Below are 20,107 nucleotides of genomic sequence, written 5' to 3' on the forward strand. Positions count from 1 at the left end.
GTGGTACTAGTATAAATGTCGCATGCTGATCAATATGGGCAAGTTGGGCCAAAGTGCCTGTTTCCATGCTGTATAACTATGGCACAGGCCCGCAAGTCCTGGCAAAATCCACACAAATCTCTGCGCTTTTTCTAGCTTAACGACATTAGAATATATGCTTTTTTTCCTGCCGACATGGACTATGCACAAGTTTGTTCCCAATATTCGATGTTTCCCCCATCATCAATGGTGCATCACCATTGACCAAATTTCAAAAGACTAGCCACTTTTCATCTGTTTTAGATGGGCGACATCTTGTATTCAAACAGTAACCTGACAAGAGGAAACATTCACTCCCTGTTCACATACTCAGATCCCTCAGGATCTCATGTGTTTTAAAAAAAAGACAGAGTGCTGGAGTAACTCAGCAGGTCAGGCAGCATCTCTGGAGACCATGGATAGGTGATGTTTTGGGTTGGGACCCTTCAGACTGATTTTGGTGGTGGGGGGCAAGAAAGCTGTAAGAGAGGAGTGCTACTCCAATGCAAATACCAAATCTAGAGAAGAAAGATACAAAATGCTGGAGTAACTCAGCCGGTCAGGCAGCATCTCTGGAGAAAAAGAATAGATGGTGGTTTGGGTTGAGTCCCTTCTTCAGACTACCCTTCCTATCCAAATCTAGAGAAATTTGGAAACGAAAAATCAATGCATCAACTGTCCCACTAGCCACTTCTTTACAGACCCGAGGATGGTCCATCAGGACTTGGAGAATTGTCATCCCACACCTCCAGTTGCGTCTGTACTCGATGTGTCAGGGCTGGCAGACCCGGAAGTTTAGCTTGTAGCAGTCTTGCAGCTGCTGCAGCGTAATGGCTGAAGGATGGAAATAGTCTCTGGGCTTGCGTCCTATGCCCTGGCAAAGTTCCTCTTTCTTTCGCGGCTATCAATTAAAGAAGATGCAGAGAAAATCAGAAAAATGGAAGAGAAAACACTAGAAGTCTATGGTAAGGATTTATGTCCCCGGCATAAATTGGTCACACTTCTGTGGACAGTCAAATTGTTGCCGTAAACTTCAGCTCATCATAGAACAGCTTTACAACTTTTACATGCCGCTACTATGGCAATACTTGTTCTTTGTCAGTCACTCGAATGCAGAAGTTGGTCAAAGAGGAAGAGAGGTTGACTTGGAACATTTATAGACACTGCATTTGGGAGCTGGCACAATCGATCATGTTTGAAACGACAGAATAATAACACTTAAATATATTTTCGAAAGTATAATGGTACCTCACCCTTAATGTTGCCTTTGTACATGGCAAATATGTATATTTCTATCAACCATTTTATTTATTCGTTTTGTGGATCAGGACATCACTGACAAGATCAGAGTTTATTGCCCATCCCTGATTGCATTTGTGATTTGGGGGTAATTTACCTTCGAGAACCCCAGCAATCCTTCTGGCATTGGCAAGAATGTTCCAAGATTTCAACACAACAACAATGAAGGACTGGCGATGTATTGCCAAGTTATGATTGTATGCAACTTGGAGGGAACGTGCAGAGTTGATGTTCCTTCTCAATGGTAGAGGATGTGGATTGCAGTTATGGAATAATGGTTCCCCGTGTCATGTGATCCAACTGATAGCCGCATTGATTCAAAGAGTTGCACGTTAATGACCTCAGTCAATTTGACAAGTCATATCCAGCTATTATTTATCTCATGTTATTGCACAACAGGTACTTGTTTAGTTGCAAGTCACACCACTGGCTCTAAGTTGATCTCTCAGCAGGGAGAACAAACAGTCGTGTTTATTCACCCACTGGATGCACCACTATCACCACACTCTGGCAGACGGTCCTGTCAACTGCTTGACCATTCACAAAGATTGCACAGATGCATATTCAAAGCTGACAGTCCTCCCAATGAGACATGCTGAAGATTGCATGACTCACTCCAAGAGGTAGTCTTGTGTCAATATATATATATATATATATATATTAGATTTTGTTTTATGGAGAATCCCTGAAACTACAAAATTGGGGAATGATTTCAATCACTATAACATTATCCAAAGGTAGACACAAAATACTGGAGTAACTAACAGGTCAGGCAGCATCTCTGGGGAAAACAGGCAAGTGACGTTTTGGATCCTGAAGTTGTTGACCAGAAATGTCACCTTTCCATTTTCTCCACAGAGATGCTGCTTGGCCTACTGAGTAACACCAGCATCTGCAGTTCAGTTTTATTATAAAAGCTATCCATTCTAGTTGGTGTCTCTGTTCTTTGTCAGACATTATTCGTACAATTCGTGATCCAGAAAAGCCGAACACCCTGGAAGAACTGGATGTGGTTACTGAAGAATGTGTAGAAGTGAAGCTGCTAGCTGATGACGAATATCTCATCATTATCCGATTCACACCAACAGTTCCTCACTGCTCTCTAGCTACCCTGATTGGTGAGTGAACAAAGAAACCATTTCAGTAAAATGAATGGTCCCAACCAAAAGCATTGTCTGTCCATTTCCTATCATGGATGCCACCTAACCTATCAAGTTCATCGAGCAGTTTGTTTTTTAACAGTACTTCAGTAGCGACTTTCACGGACTCAAATCTCACAAAAAAGACTGTAAAGCACTTGAAGGTCAGGCAGCATTTATAGATAGTGAAGCAGTTAATGTCAATGACCTTGCATCAATTCTACATAATGCTGCATAACCCACTAAGAGTTTCCAGCATTTTCTGGTTTATTTCAGATCTGCAGTTTTTAAATGTTTCAACTGAGAGAACATCCGTTCCTCTCTGAATTAGTACCATGAAATAGTTTTCACCCAGAAAGGGACAGGGTCTGCAAACAATTCCCTTGAAAGATGGCATCTCCAGCAATAGAGCATTCAAGGTACCGTCATAGATTCATACAGTATGGAAACAGGCCATTCTGCCCAACTGGTCCATGCCAACCAAGATGCCTCATCTATGCGGGTCACATTTGACAGTGGTTGGCCTAAATGCCTCACAACTTTTCCTATTCTTTCCCATGTCCTGAAGAGTCAGGATAGAGTTCATGTTTGTCTCTTGAATAGGACTGGAATCCACAACCAACAAACTTGGGAGCAAGTGTTATTCACTGTGCTATGGGAGTGAGAAGGGTTGCAGTAAACTTCTCTTGGGTATCTCCTTAGTTGTCCTTGGTTAGTATGTCTCTCGCCTGTCAACGGGTTGCTTGTCCATAGAACATAGCACAGTATAGCACAGGAACAGGCCCTTTGGTCCATAATGTCTGTGCCAAACTTGGTGCCAAGATAAATTTAATCTCTTCTGCCTACATATACCATCCATATATACCTCCATTTCTTGCATAACCATGTGCCTCTTAAACGTCACTATTGAATCTGGCCCCACCACCACTCCTAGCTGAACATTCCAGGTCCCCACCACCCTCCGTGTAAACTAAACTTTGCTCCCCTCACCTTAACGTTATGCCTTCTGGTCTGTGATATTTTCACCATGGGGAAAATGGTTATGACCATCTATCCTACTCATGTCCATCTGGTCTCAGGAGAAATGAATGCGTGGGGAGACTAGGAAAATGGGGAAAGAGTACAGAGTCTCTTGCTCATTGGCAAAGCTTTTCTAAAACAGAACTTCTACCAGATCTATCTGCTGCATGTCCATTTTCTTTAAATAATGCAGATCAAGGTCCTGGCGGGAGAGGTTATGTAATGCCGTCAATCAACTTTTAATACTGCTACCCTACTCTTATCAGCACTCAATGCTGTTTCCACGCTTCTGCTTTTGGGATGTTTCCTGATAGCAAGTCATTTATCTACCTTGACACACTATGTCACCATTCTTTCACCCTCCAAAAAGAAATCTCTTAAGGCTCATAGCTGGGTGCACTACATTAATTTAAAAGTTGTAGGATTCTCAGGAGACCAAAGTCATAATGATTTCATTCTTTACTATTTAAATCTGATATTACACCCAGATACAAAAAAAATGCAAAGACTAGAAAGTTGCAAACTGAATAACAAAAAATATAATAGATTAATGCATGAAAATAAAAATGGCAATGTATGAGGAACAAACCAGGAGTGATGGAATGGGACTAATTGGTTTTGTCAGAGAACATGAGCTGAATGGCCTCTTCCTGTACTATCTAATCCTATAATTCAAAGCATATTAGCATTCATTCTGTTGAATATACTACTGCTCAAGCAGCATGAAGTCCAGTCGTCCAATTATAACTAAAGAAAGGAGAATCTTATGTAGGCAAACTCTGTTTGCCAATTTGTTTGATATAGAACAGCTAAATCACACAATAATATGTTGAAGACAGACACAAAAAGCTGGAGTATCTCAGCGGGTCAGGCAGCATCTCTGGAGGAAAGGAATCGTGACCTTTTTGGTACCTTCTTCAGACAGAGTCAGGAAAGGGAAACGAGGGATATAGAAAGTGCATAGAACAAATGTATGAAAGATATGCAAAAAGCAATGATGATCAAGAAAAGGTGGAGCCCACAATGGTCCATTGTTGGCTGTGGGGTAGGTGATAACAAGTTATACAGACAGTGAAACTCAACATGACGACAGTGAAACTAATACAACGGGGGAGGGACGGAGAGAGAGGGGATGCAAGGGTTACTTGAAATTGGAGAAATCAATATACATATAACTGGGTCATAAACTACCAAAGCAAAATATGAGGTTCTGTTTTTGGCCTCATTCGAGGGTTGTCAACAGCATCACAATGATGGCATTCAACTCTAACCTCAGTTCTTCAAATAGATAATATTGATGTCAACATAGGAGAGGTGATGATTCTGTTTAGGTGAGGTTGCTAAACGTGCACTTGTGTTCATGAATCACTTGGTTTCACCTGTGGGTCAAAGTTTCAGGCTCACAGGAGAGAGATTGGCAGGAAAATAAACGATGAATAATTAGAGAACATACCCCATGTTATGTAAAAGAAAAGTTGGTGAATAAGATCTCTTAATGGAAAAGTGATATCTTCCAATAGTGGCTGCTTGGATAGTTCTGGGCACGTGGACATCCAGTGGTGTAGTGTATAGCTCAGATACAACTCCGCTCTCATGTCAGTGGGAGCAATTTTCTATTTCCCCCTCCATTTTCCTTCATTCCCACACACTTCAACAATCCATTTGTTGTCAGTGTGATTTGCTGACCCTTACTGAAATCCTAACAAAACAGATTAACAAGTTTGAATTCTTTGTGGCATTAACGCCGCAGCATTGTAGCTCAGCTCTGAGCAGGTCCTTCCCAGCCTCTCGTTTCTGTTTGTAAGATTCTGACCTTCCTCGATCAGAGTTAATCTCACTTTATTCTGTACTCAGAGCGGTCACTCTTCGATGAACAAAATGGGGCTCAAGTTCCTGCAGATTCTGCTTCCTGTTTCATCATTGTAACAGGTTATGACCCATGCTAAACTATTTCAAGTAATTGTCTCAGGTTAAAAGGTTGGAGGTCAAAGGGCATTGAATTGCGTTTCTTGTCAGGAGTTGAAAGCATTTTCGCACAGTTGACCATCAAAGCTTTTCTTCCTCTGAATAATCTATTGATGAAACCAATTAGTTGTTACCAGGGCACGGGAACCAAGAAACAAAGAAAAGCTTGGATGTGTGTTGTGACCTTTTATGGTCATGGGGCACCCAAAGCTCTTTATTGACAAAGTACTTTTTGAAGTCACTGCTATGATTTAGGAAGTTCACCAACCAATCTGTGCAAGCAAGATCCTTCAAACAATAAGATGCTAATAACCAATGGGATTAATTGTGGGGTAAATATTTACCAGGACACCGTGGAGAACTGCCTTGAGTCTTTACAAAAGAATGCAGTGCAGTCTTTTATACCCACCTGCAAGAATTAACACAGTCCGTGTTTAACAACTCTTCCAAAAGAAGGTACTTCCAACACTACATACATACAGCTGTACAAGTCACTTCTCAAATTAATGGATGCACTCGACATGGGTGTGCTCAGGTGAACTGAAACCATTAAAGGATTAGTTTGGACAAGATCTGCTTTTTTTATCCTGGTCACTGATCCTTAGTTTTATTGATCCAATAAAAGAGGCATTTGAACAGGGATTGCTTGCTACTTGCTCTCCAAGAGTCTTGCTGTAACAGGTGCAGGGCAAGGTTGCCATCTTCCTCCCCTTATGACAGTGCAGCACTCCCTTGGCCCTGCGCTGTATCAGCATGAAGCCTGCTGTTATGCTTTAAAGATGGAAGAAATTGAGGGAAGATTGTTTTGGCAGGGCACCAGGCTGCACTCCCATCTCTTGGGTTTAGCGTGGATCCACTGAACACGCTGCTGAAATTCTTCCAAGTTACCAGTGTGCAAGGGACCAAAGTAAAAACTTGGCCTACCTTTGTATGCCCGGGTCACTCAAGTGTGTCCAAAGCACCAATCTTGCCAAAATGCAGGAAATGGAAGTTATAGGATTGTATTCACAAGTGTGGTCTTTGTCCTGGATTTGTAGACATGTCATTGAGGAGCTGCATTCTTGTGCTGGTAAATGGCAGAGGGGACTTGGCCTGCAGTTTTTACAGTCACTTTTATTTTATACATGCATCATTCCTCTTTAGAGCACAGCACCTCAGAACAAGCTCCCATATTGAACCAGTGTTTCACCTACCTTAGACAGATGTGCTTGATATTAACTGTGGACAGCATACTCCCACATCCCATTGGAAGTGCAAGTGAGAATGGAATCATTTCTGCCATCGTAGAGCTTGCCACGTCTGTAGGAATTCAGTGTCATTGGGACTGCACTTCAGTAAACTGTCAAAGTCTTTAAAAGATGAAAGATAAATGGCAAAGAAGGAAAGAGTTAACTTCTGTGAATGATATTGCTTGATTTTGCAGAATGTTTATACAATTATTTTATTTTTTACATGAAGGTCTCTGTCTACGAGTCAAGTTGCAACGATGTTTACCTTTCAAACACAAGGTAAGGAGAAATGGCTTTTTGATTGATCCCTCTAGTCTTTATTAAGAAGACTCCTTGACAATCTAGTTTGCCAATGGAGTTTTAATTTCTCTGGAGCTTTTGAAAGCTCTCAGCTCTAGTTTATACAGTAAATGCAACAAATCTGAAATCATCATCATTGGTCCAAAAACGCTCACCAAATCCACCCAAAACTTCATCCTCAACATTGATGGTCTCCCAGTATCCACCTCCCCTCACATCCGGAATCTTGGAATCATCTTTGATCAAACCCTCTCCTTCGACAAACACATCAAACACATCACAAAGACAGCCTTCTTCCACCTCAAAAACATTGCCCGTCTCCGTCCATCCCTCTCCTCCACAGCTGCAGAAACCCTCATCCACGCCTTCATCACCTCCCGTCTGGACTACTGCAACAGCCTCCTCTATGGCGCACCCTCAAAAATCATCAGTAAACTTCAATACATTCAAAACTCCGCTGCCCGTCTACTCACCCACACCCCGATCCGTGACCATATCACCCCCGTCCTTTACAAACTCCACTGGCTCCCCATCCCCCAGAGAATCCAGTACAAAATCCTCCTCATAACCTACAAAGCCCTCCATAACCTGGCCCCATCCTACCTGACCGACCTTCTCCACAGGCACACTCCCACCTGCACCCTCCGCTCTGCTGCTGCCAATCTCCTATCCCCCCACATCCGGACCAAACTCAGATCCTGGGGGGACAGGGCTTTCTCCATCGCTGCTCCCACCCTATGGAACTCACTACCCCAAACCGTTAGAGACTCCTCCACACTCACCACATTCAAAACATCGCTGAAGTCTCACCTGTTCAGTACTGCCTTCAACCACTTGACTTCACATGACTATTCCACATAACAACCACTGAAGGTCACCTCACCCTCTGTCTCCTTTCTCTGTTCGTTTATTTATTTACTTATTTATCTATTTATTCATTTCCCTATGTTCTCTAAATCTCTGTAAAGCGTCTTTGAGTATATGAAAAGCGCTATATAAATAAAATACATTATTATTATTATTATTATTATTAAATGTTTGAAAGTAAACCTCTTTCACAGCGATGATATTGATGGATCCAAGCAGCAGGTCAAGGTCCATCGTCATAATCATAATTAGGAATTAAAACAAAGATTGTAAGAGAAAGGAAGGCCCAAGGCAATTCTTGGTAAAGCACAAGTTCAGATCATCATCGATCAGTAGGTTGTTTGAAGATATTTTCATCTGAGCTCAACAGCCTTCAGTGAGATGTAGACACAAGAGATTGCAGATGTTGAAATGTTAAGCAAAAATAAAACACTGCTGGAGGAATTCAGCCGGTCAGGCAGCTTCCATGGAGGAAAATGGACAGATCACAGAGGCGTGACTTTTCTTTGGAGTGAAGAAAGGCTCGAACTGGACAAGTCATCTGTCCATTTTCCTCCAAGATGCTGCCTGATATGCTGAGTTCCTCCAGCAGTTTGTTATGGGGATGTACTTTGGAACTGGGTTAGATATTGAGCCTGGTCTATCGTGTTGATCTATATTATAGAGTCATTTAGAACAGAGGAGGCCTTTTTGGCCCACCACGCTGACAATGACTGTCACACTGATCAATTCCAATTCCATTTGTTCCTCATTAAGTCATTGCCTTCTGTGCCTTGACAATTGAAACTCTATAACTGATTAATCCAACAAAGTGCTTTTGTGGTTGATTTCTGTTTATATCTTCTCTGACCTGACTTCATTCTTCCTGTTGTACTAAATATATCCTCCATATAGTCTCCCCCCAACCCATATTCATCTCGTTGCCTTGTTTCTATGATGTCTGAATCACACACAAGGACAAATTCAGTCATTTTTTTCTGCAGTTTTACACATCATCTTTCTCCGTCCATCTCCTGCATGTGTGTCCTAGAGAATAAGCTTTTCTCAATTCACTTAGACATGCACATTCAAAGTCTCAGTTACCCAAATGTCTGACATAATATTCAACACGGCATCAGTGTAGCTACAAGTCTGCTCAACCAAACTCGAATCCTTGCTGTTTCCCTCTCACCAAGTGACTCCTAATGGTCCAAATCCAGAACCTGTTTCGCAGAAATTGATTCCATCCAACTTTGGGTATGATCAAAACCATTTCTACAGTCCCAGTAAAAAAACGCAGTTCATAGCCATCAATTCAGTTAAGCAATTCCTCCGTGTTTACAATCTTATCCTTAATTTCCAATCCCTCCATAATCTCACGCCTCTAATCTCCAACTACAACTCCCCAGAATCTCTGCACATCTCCAACTTGGACCTCATGGTTCTCCAAGAACAGATTTGCTGTACCTGAGCAACAATGCCTGTATTTTTTTTATTGCCTTTGTCTTTACTAGCCCACACTCTGTTGATCAGAGTTTTTCCCAGCTTTAAAGATTAAGACAGAAGCTAAATGCAGACTTTTACTTGAATGGCAAATTCCCCCTGAAACATGGTCATCTGTACTACCTGTTTTTGTTTTGACTGTCATTTCCTTAAAAAGTTGTCCGATTGCTTATTGACCCTGACGGAGGACGGCACAGTGGCGCAGCGATAGAGTTGCTGCTTTACAGCGCCGGAGACCCGGGTTCGATCCCGACTGCAGGGCCCGTCTGTACGGAGTTTGTATGTTTTCCCCGTGACTGCGTAGGGTTTTCTCTGAGATCTTCGGTTTCCTCCCACACTCCAAAGACGTACAAGTTTGTAGGTTAATTGGCTTGATACAAGTGTAAATTGTCCCTGGTGTGTGTGTGTGTGGGATAATGTTAATATGCAGGAATCGCTGGTTGGTGCGGACTCGGTGGGCCGAAGGGCCTGTTTCTGCACTGTATTTCTAAACTAAACTGCTAAATCTGAAGCATTACGTCCATTTGTCTTTTCAAAGATGCTGCCTGACCCGAATATTCCCAGCACTTTGTTTTTGTTTTAGATTTCCAATATCCGCAGTCTTTAGCTATTTGATTGACATGCATGTTGTTTTACAGCTGGAAATCTACATCTCTGAGGGGTCACACTCCACTGAGGAAGATAGTAAGTATGTTCTAATTAGGCTTTGAGGGATTTGATTTTTATCAGTAAATGTTGATAAATGTCCCAGTCCTCCCACGTTCCCTTCCCTCGTTTAAAAACTGTTGTTTATCATCACAAGTATAGGGCATTGAACAGAACTCTCCATTCTACAGCTACACGCTGCAGAGTGGAATCGTGAACAATTTATTTTGTGCATCATTCAAGTAAACATTTTACCTCAAATCTTTGTAACATTTTAAAGCTGTCAGATTACAGCTCACCTTTCAATACTTTGTAGTTAAAGCTGGGGAAGATCATCACGTGCAGCAGCCTGGCAAACTGTAGTAATCTTGGATTTGTGTAATCCTAACAAATCAAATGGAGAAAAATGGAAATTAATGCCTAAAAATAAATGTAAATTGCATGATTGTGGCAAAGAAGGAAACCACTCACACCATCCGTCAGTGCTGGCTCATCTTTGTTTTGTCAAAATTATCAGCTTATATGTTTGCCGAACGTTGTTTTAATTACGTAGGAAGGAACTGCAGATGCTGGTTTAAACCGAAGATAGACACAAAAAGCTGGAGTAACTCAGCGGGTCAGACAGCATCTCTGAAGAAAAGGAATAGGTGACGTTTCAGTCTGAAGAAGGATCTCGACCCAAAACATCACCTATTCCTTTTCTCCAGTGATGCTGTCTGACCTGCTGAGTTATTCCAGCTTTTTGTATCTATCTTTTGTTGTTTTAAATACATTTTGTATCACTCATATCACCCTGATTATGTTTTGTTTCGCTAACCCATATACCTTCCTTTTTTTATAATATTCTCCTTTTCACCTTCATTTTGCCTAAAAAAAATCTACATTTCAGATGCTATCAGAAGGGCAAAATGGAGATGCCAGATAGCCTTGGTAAATAAGGCAAAAAATAATCCTGAAATTTTCTATGTATACTGGGACTGGCTTCGGTAAGCACATTGGCATGGACAATTTGGACCAAAGTTTCTATGCTTTATCATTATAATAATAATAATAATAATGCATTACATTTATATAGCGCTTTTCAAACACTCAAAGACGCTTTACAGGGATTTCTAGAACATAGAGAAGTGAATAAATAGATAAATAAGTAAATGAACAGAGAAAGGAGACAGAAGGTGAGGTGACCTTCAGTGGTTGAAGGCAGTGCTGAAGAGGTGAGACTTCAGTGATGTTTTGAATGTGGTGAGTGAGGAGGAGTCTCTGACGGTTTGGGGTAGTGAGTTCCATAGGGTGGGAGCTGCGATGGAGAAAGCCCTGTCCCCCCAGGATCTGAGTTTGGTCTGGATGGGGGGGGACAGGAGATTGACTCTAACATCATTGTGTCATCAAACTAAGTAGCATTAACCATTTGGAAACCAGGCTCTTTGTGGAATTAGGGGTTGGTGAACAAGGTTCAGTACAACTAAAGCACATATTGTTCTCGGTTTGTTTTGAGAAGTGGGTTTGCCTGTAGCTTTTGGATTTGTCACGGCATAAATGTTGACATTGTTGTATGTAGTGGGTTGCTTTCAGAAATAGGCTCCAATGCCCTGTATTGATGAGACAAAATACCGCTTTCGGTATTTAGATTTGCTGCAGGCAGTTTTCACCACAAGTCCCATTATCCATTGCTGAGTCACCCTCATTTCTTTTTTTTTTTAAGTTAACAAGCAGATTAACGACAAGGAGCGAGTGGCAGCTGCTATGGAGAACCCAAATTTGCGGGAGATAGTGGAGCAGTGTGTTCTGGAGCCCGATGATTAACAACTGCCTGGCTCGCTGGGGAAAGGACTCATTGGTAGCCTGGAGTTCACCAGGTCTGTCAGTACAAGGACTGTCCACCGGGGGCTCCACTCTCTGCAACAAACTATAATGCACTGGCAATCATTTAAAAAACACCTAATTTCTGTTTTGTATCCATGTTATGTGATGAGATTTCCATATTATTTCTATTGTTTTACAATGAGAAATTCACGCAAAACAAGAGTCTCTTTTGACGTACCTGGAAGTGAATACATCAGAATATTGCTCCAATGCAAATTGACAGTGTTCAATTTATTAAATCAGTATTTTTATAGAATACAAGAGATAACACTGAAGCATTTCAGCCACTGAGCTGAATTGTGGTGATTCCTAGCAATGGGAGAGGAAAGGTATCGGACCCCTTTGGTCCCATCATACCCAATCAAAAGGGAATGCAGTCTCAGACACTTCTTATAAAGCTGTATGGTGGTTGAAATTAAAAAATATATATAAATGCTAAAAGTGTTCAGCAGGTTCTCAGTATCCATATCAGTCTTTGGTATCTTCAACAATCACCCACAGCCCCAGAGGCTGGAGAACTCCAAGGATTCTAACCCTCTGCATGAAGACATTTCTCATCCTGACTTCTAGCCAGGAATAAACATTGTACCCACACTATCGCAGTCTTTCTGCAACCAAAATTATTTCTCTTCACTGTTCCTTCATTTGTTCTCTCCATCTAATTCTTTGTCATTAATGACTCCTCTCTATCCCTACACTTGAACCCAAATATCATCAACACATTTCCTTTCATATAAAGAATGATTTATGCCCAGAATCCACTCCCTGACAGTTGACATTTTCTTACATTTGTACATGTAGTACATGTAAAAACCTCAATGCTTTTCAGTCATGCCAGCCAATAAAATTCAATGCCAATCCATGCAAGGAGAACATTTAGGGCAGATGTCCAGGAGTTTGTTTAAAGGATTAAAGAGTTTGTTGAAGGGTAGAAAGGACAGAGAGAAATTTAGGGAGGAAATGAAAGGGGTGAGGGCTGGTTTAAGTGAAGACATGGGCTCCATTGCTGATGTAAAAAAGCGCAGGAGGAACAAGGGGTGAGGGTTAGAGTGACGACAAAGGGTTGTAGAACTGGGAAAAGGGTGAGGGGTTTAGAGATTACAGAAGGAGAGAATAGGGTTGAGGCCTACTCTTGAGGCTTTTGCAGAACCACGTGCAGTTGGATCTTGAAATCACACTATTGATGTTATGAACCACTGTTTCAATGAACAAAAACTTGGAGCAACTCAGCAGGTCAGGCAGCATTAATGGAGAAAATGAACAGACACCATTTCGATTTGGGACTCTTCTTCAGATGACCCGTTGAGTTCCTCCAGCAGTCTGATTAATGCTGCAATTCCAGTATCTGCAGTCATTGATTCAATGGGATGGTTTTGTTGTGAATATTTTATTGTTTTCTTTGTGTGTCCCACTATGCAATAAAGTACCTTTCCCTCCCTAAGGAATTGTTATACTCTATTGTTTCTATGTTCATAACTGCACTGCACAGTAATGCTTGCTCTCTTGATTTCCATCTGTAGCCCCAGTTATCCCAGTTAGCCCCAGAACACAATGGGAAAGTCTGGAAATCTTTGATGTTGCTATTTACATGCATTTCCCCATAGAAATCGACATTTTACCCCCTCCCCAAACTTAGCGCAGCCTCAATCCTTTCCACTCGTCACTTTAAATTCCTGTATCTTGTGTTTTATGACTGTTGGCAGATCAATTTCCCTCCTGGGATAAATAAAGTTATATCGTATCGCAACTCATTTATTTTTCTCCCACCTTAATTTTCAATTTGGGGAATTATATTTATGAAAATATGCATTGAAACAGACTGGTCCTCAACTGTAATCCACTACTGAACAAAAGTTAAGTGTTCAGATTTATAAAACAACTAATCCACAGCCCATCCAAATCCCAGTTAAGAGCCACCCTTCTCCCTTGTGGGAGATGGGCCAAGTGTGGAATAGGTAGACAGCTAATTAGTTAAACAGACATGTGTTGACTCAGGTGCTGGAACTTGATTTACTGAACTGCCACTGGCCTAATAAATTGTTTAAACGTGTGGTAACTTCCCCATAGTCTCCATTGGATGTCAAGGCAATAGATCATTAGCAACTGGGAATAGATGTCGTGGCATTGAAACTCCTGGTATTGTCTTTCCTAAACTTTTTAACAACTCTGTGTCCCTTTATTGTGCTTTTGAGAAGTGTGGTTTGACTCGCTTTGAATTCCTTTGTTTCCGTTAATCCTGCCACTTTTATTTGATTGTATTTTCCCTCCTCCTAGCTGTTAGGGGCATAATCCCAGGCAAAGGGGACTCAGTAAATAAGACTGGAATCCCTAAAATGTAGCAGGTTAAGGACAGGTTTGGTTTTTAGGATTTTGGAAAGAATTGAGAAGATAAAGGAGGAGATTTTTTTCTGGCTGCATTCCAAGACAAATGTGGAGCTTTAAAATCAGTGGCAGTCCTGAAGACAACTTTTGAGAGCTAACCTCAGCAGGGAAGAGGTTAGTCCACCAAAGTAGAATGGTACTGCCCTTTTCTGCAGATTCAATGGTTGGGAATGGCACAGGATGAGTGAAGGGCTGCATGTTCAAAGAGGCGAGATAGGAGGGGGCGAGGGGATGGTTGATGTAACAGCAGCAGTTGCTAATGAAAAAGTGTGGCCTCGGACAGAGTACAAGGCTGGCAGGAGGTGTCCATGAGAAAGTTTTGGAGACAGAAGGATATTCAGTAGGGGACAAAGATTCCTTGTCAAAGAAATCAGTGCGGGGGCAACAGAAGAAGAGATGAGCCTCATGGTGGGCTCAGGAGTCATTGAGGAATGGGTGAAGGGCTCTAAAGGCAAGGCTTCCATAGGTAGCAAGACCAAACCAGTACGCTACATTCCAAATGTGGTCTGACCAGCCCAAAAGCAATTGCAATGTACTGTGTAAAGAACATAACATCCCCATCTCTTCGTTTAGACCAGGTTGTCCTAGCCACACTGTTTCATCAAGCCCCACAATAAAATAAATGAACCACTGACCAATCAGATTGCAGTCTGCAAGATTACACTGTGTAGACTAGATAATGTCTCGTGCAAAACCCCACCTGGACAAAGGAAGTCATGTAGTGAAGAATGTATTTGTTAGATGAAGTGAGCATTGATGAGCAAGATGGAAAACATCCATACAGGATGGACAGTGCTTTTGAGAGATGGGGAGAAGTTAGAAATATGTGGGTTGGCACATAAACTAAGCTAAACTCATAACCCAAGGGTGTAATCCTGATCTCCCAATCTTCCTTGTTATTACCATTGCAATTTCTCTCATTTGTACTTTCACTAACTGTAAAACTATTTTTCACTCTGGTTATTTCTCTTTTTGCATTATTTGTACATGTGTATGACTTGATTGTATTGTGGAAAATATTATTTGACTGGATAGCATATCTTGCTACACATGATAATAGTAGAACACACAGCACACATCCTGACCTGTATGTGTGAAGTTTGTACATTCTCCCCCTGAGTTTCCGCCTGGTCTAGTTTCCTCCCAGATATTAAAAATGTGTGGGTTGATAGATTTTAGATTTAGATTTAGAGATACAGCGCAGAAACAGGCCCTTCGGCCCACCGGGTCCGCGCCGCCCAGCGATCCCCGCACATTAACACGATCCTACACCCACTAGGGACAATTTTAACATTTGCCCAGCCAATTAACCTACAAACCTGTATGTCTTTGGAGTGTGGGAGGAAACCGAAGATGTCGGAGAAAACCCACACAGGTCACGGAGAGAACGTACAAACTCCGTACAGACGGCGCCCGTAGTCAGGATCGAACCCGAGTCTCCGGCGCTGCATTCGCTGTAAGGCAGCAACTCTACCGCTGCGCCACCGTGCCGCAGCAGATAGTGACAGTGGTTAATTAGCCTCTGTATTTTTCCCCTGATGTGCAGGCAAGTGATGGAATCTGGGGCGGGTGGGTGTTGATGGGAATATGGAGAGAATAAAATGGATGAAGGTGTTATTGGAAGAATGAGCAATCACCCATCAATGCGACTTGGTGGGCTGAAGAGGCACTTTCTATGCTTTGACTCAGTTTCAGAAAGAAAAAAAAAAGTTCCTGTTGGTTTCAGACATGCAACATGATCAGGGACTTAAATGAAAGTCAACTCTAGTACTGTGCAATCCTACTGAACTCGTAGGAACAATTGAGTCTGAAGGAAAGGGAAGAAGGCAAACAGTGGATTTGCAAACATTGCTAGTTCTATTTATACAAAGAACATGGAAACATTTTAATTTGATTACGGCCTTGTAAGCACTCTTGGTATTCATTAATCTAAGGAAGTCCTGAGTAGAAGTAGATATTCAACCTGAAGCTACACAGGCTCTTGTGCGTTTCCTCTTTCGACTGCATTAAACCCTCATTTTTCACTTCTCATTACTTTCAGTGCAGCTGCTTTTCCAGCTGTTTCCCTGTGTGGGCATCTCCACATCTGCTGTACATTGGAGTTTCATCATTCGTTGCATTGTCCGGGAGGGGGCGAGGGGGGAGGGGGCGAGGGGGGAGGGGAATCCCTTCAAGACGTTTTCTGCCGCAGCTCAGGAAACTTCTGTGGTCACAGAGGCAGAAGCAGCTGTTCAGGGGATCAATGAGCAGCAACGTATTTAGTAAAAGACAGTGGCTTTACTTCTTAAAGATTTCTGTGCACAGAGCCCATTCAGCAAGTAGCCCAAACATCACACTGCGATGCCTCACAAGTTGTGGTGCACACTGTGGACATTATTGCCCAAGACATATCTGTAATATCTCCCCTTTGCTGTCATTAAGCCAGCCTCCAGAGAGCTTGTTTTAAACAAGTTCAGTATACCGATACCCATATTATTCAAGAACAATTTTCCTTATAACGGCCAATGTGTTGAAGAGGACATAGGAGTGTAGTGCAATGTTGGCTAAGTCCAAGGGTTTGTTTTAAGGAAAGTCTCTTCCACATAGGAGAGACCTTGAGAAGGAATTTCAGAGAATCAAGCCTTATCCTGGCATGGATTCTCACAACATTAGAATGCCCACCATTCACCTGGCAATGAGTTTGCATACCTCTGCCATGCAAGGAACCGCATTCGATGCTCTTCCTCATATCTCTCTGGAGGGGTCACAGCAAACTTCCTCTGCAATGCTCCAGTGAAGTACCTCGAGTTGAGGAGACTGGAGTTAAATCCAAATCTGGGAGAAGGAATCAGCTCGTGGATGGTGTGGGCTCAGGGATGAAGGATGGGGTATCACTTGCCTTCCCAAGACTAAGGGCTGGTGGGATCAGCTGGTGGGTACACTGACTGCAGCTGCGACCAAGTAGCACTGACCCAGATCTGAACCCAGTCATGGGTGGTCTCAACGGCTCGGGTACACCCTTCAAATGCAAAGTCATTGGCAGATCCTAGAGAAGTGAAGCTGGGAGGCTGATTGAAACCACACTCGTTAAACCCAAACATCTGATTGAATTGGATTGCCTTGCTTGAGCATGTTGCACTAGCCTCTCAAACCAACAATATTCCTAATAAAACCTTCAGCTACACAGAGACTGAAACTGACCAGATGTCTCCCGTGACATGCAGTGGCTTTAGGCTACTGCCTCGGTTTAGTGACATTGTCTTTGGCTCAGCAGGATTAACGTAGTCAGTGACAGGTGTAGTTTGACTGCATCTCAGATCCCAAAGGAGTAAACAGATCAACTAAAAACCCTCGGGGAAACGTACAATGCAATTAACCCTAATAAAGGAAACAGAGGAAATGTGTTAACACCAAGTGCTGGAGGGCCACTGTGGACTGGTGATCTCTCTGGATAACTGGATCATAAAGGATGATGTATTGAACAAAGTCTATTTCCTGTCTCAGCTGATTGTGCTACTGCAGTCTGGGCAGCAAGGTAATGGGCTCTGGATTTTGGACTTAAGACTTGGTGACCAGCAAGTTCTACATCAGGGGGCTGTGCATTCACCCCACTTCAGATAATGGAGCATAGAGTTAAGGTTAGGGGGAGCTATTCTGTCAGTGCAAATTCCCCTTCCCCGCCCCCCAAGACGGTACCGCGGTAGAGTTGCTGCTTCACAGCATCAGATACACAGGTTCGATCATCTCTGCAAGTAGTTTGTACGTTCTCCCCGTGACCTGCGTGGGTTTTCTCCAGGTGCTCTGGTTTCCTCCCACGCTCCAAAGATGTGCAGGTTTGTAGGCTCATTGGCTTGGTATAATTGTAAATTGTCCCTGGCGTTAGTGTGCGGGGATCATTGGTCGGCGTGGACTCGGTGGGCGGAAGGGCCAGTTTCCGCGCTGTATCTCTAAATTAAATTAAGCCCCCACTAAGATCCTTGCTGCCTTCATTTGGGGTCTCTTGCTGTGGACAAATCAGCAGCCACACTGGCCGCAGCGCATCGGCCGCACTGGATCGGCCGCACTGGATCGGCCGCACTGGATCGGCCGCACTGGCCACAGTGCATCGGCTGCAGCGCATCGGCCGCACTAACAACATTTCGTTCAGTCTATTATTGTCACGTGTACCGAGGTACCGTGAAAAGCTTTTGTCGTGTGCTATCCAGTCAAAGAAAAGACTAGCCATTGTTACAATCAAGCTGTCCAGTGTACAGATACAGCATGAAGGGCACTACATTGGGAGCAAGATGAAAGATAGTTCAAAGATCTCCAATGAGGTAGATGAGTGGTCAGGATGACACGAGCAGGTGAGACGACTATCAAAGGGACTCTCTCTTAAAGGGTGAGAACAAATTAATCAAATGTGGCAGTCAGAGGCTGCTTTGCCTAAGTTACAAGTTCCTTCTAGCAGGGCTGATGGACATGCCCAATAGGTTAGGCTGTACTCAGAGACAAAATCTAAGCCAACCTCACAGATAGATGACCGGCAGAAATGTAATTGTGCTTCCCTGTCGGGGAAATCATACCTGAAATGTTGACCGTTTTTCCTTCCACACATGCAGATTTAAGCATTTCCAATTAATGCATCTGCAGTTTGCCTTCTTTCCAAAATCCTGGTAAACCTCCCCAGCACCCACTTCACCGGAGAAAACATCTCATCATTCCTCACTGTGAAACATATACAAAAATTGGTTCTCCAAATAGGAGAGGGTGGACCTATTGATCCCAAATGTCCAGAGAAAGTAAATTAAAAAAAGCCAAGGTTCCTTGTCATGGAGCTACACAGCATAGAAACATATTGCTGCTGAACAAATTGGCATACTGGGCTCATCCCACTACCCTGCACTGGCTCAAAGCCCTCTAAACTCCTCATATTTATATATCCGTCCAAATTTATTTTAAAAGTTGTAATTGTGTCCACTTCTGCAGCACTTAAAGAAACCAATTTTCCCATTTCAGAGACAGATCAGGGAAAGATGACTGTTAGTTTAATAGCTGCTTTTGTCTGTCTGTTGTAAGAAAAGTGAAATACCTCACAAAGTATAATTAACAGCAGTATGACGTCCATTTCATTCCTATTATTTATTCCCTTCCACAGAATTATCATTACTTTAGCTCAGTGGGCAGTATAATGCATGGCGAACACTGCTCACTATGTAATGACAGTCTCATTGTTTACTAATGGACTTGAAGGAAATTATGAAGAATATCAAAGTTAATTTATGATCATTACCAAGTAGGAAAGTGTGCATCAGATTTTCTCAAGAATTGAGTCAAAAGTTGAAAGCATGAAAACGGAAGGAGATTGAAACTTTAATCCAATCAATAACAAAGACCAAGTAGAGTTTCCCCAAGTTTTGATGTCACATTGAAACATTAAGCATGGAAGCAGATAGACGTCCAACTCAATCCTTGTTCCCACTCCCAGTAACCCAACAGTATTCTCCTTTTCAAATTCACCAGGGCACCATGGAAGTGCCAGGTAAATTGGACATGGGCATTAATCAGGTGATATCACAATCACAATCGCAATAAAACTTTATTAGCCAAGTATGTTTTGCAACACACGAGGACCTTCATTTGCCATACAGTCATAACAATAAAAAGCAACAGGACACACAAAATACATTTTAACATGAACATATAGACCAGTAAAGCACTCTGCTAGAATTCTAGGTCGTATTCGGGTCTCTCCAACTGATTGTCGAGGACGGAGGAGGGGGGGGAAGGTCAGCCTGGGTTCCAAGGCAGTATCAGTGCGAGATACTGTGCGAGATCATTGTGTAGAAGGAAAGACAGAAGATCTCCAAGCCACAGCCCCTCTCCCCAGGCCTGGCACAGAGACAGTCATCCTCAGCCCTGCTCCAATGGGCTATTCCC

The 20,107-nt window shown here is 42.6% G+C and overlaps 1 protein-coding gene across 1 annotated transcript; it reads left to right on the forward strand.

The window, feature by feature from the left end:
• Positions 1–832: 832 nt before the first annotated feature.
• ciao2a (cytosolic iron-sulfur assembly component 2A) lies at positions 833–15,111 on the forward strand. The gene is made up of 5 exons (XM_078427309.1): positions 833–983; positions 2,271–2,435; positions 6,900–6,949; positions 9,958–10,003; positions 11,667–15,111. The coding sequence occupies exons 1-5, from the start codon at positions 860–862 to the stop codon at positions 11,765–11,767; spliced, it is 486 nt and encodes a 161-aa protein (XP_078283435.1). The 5' UTR covers positions 833–859; the 3' UTR covers positions 11,768–15,111.
• The last annotated feature ends 4,996 nt before the right edge of the window (positions 15,112–20,107 follow it).

This window comes from Rhinoraja longicauda, chromosome 33 (assembly GCF_053455715.1).
Source record: "Rhinoraja longicauda isolate Sanriku21f chromosome 33, sRhiLon1.1, whole genome shotgun sequence".
NCBI lineage: Eukaryota > Metazoa > Chordata > Chondrichthyes > Rajiformes > Arhynchobatidae > Rhinoraja > Rhinoraja longicauda.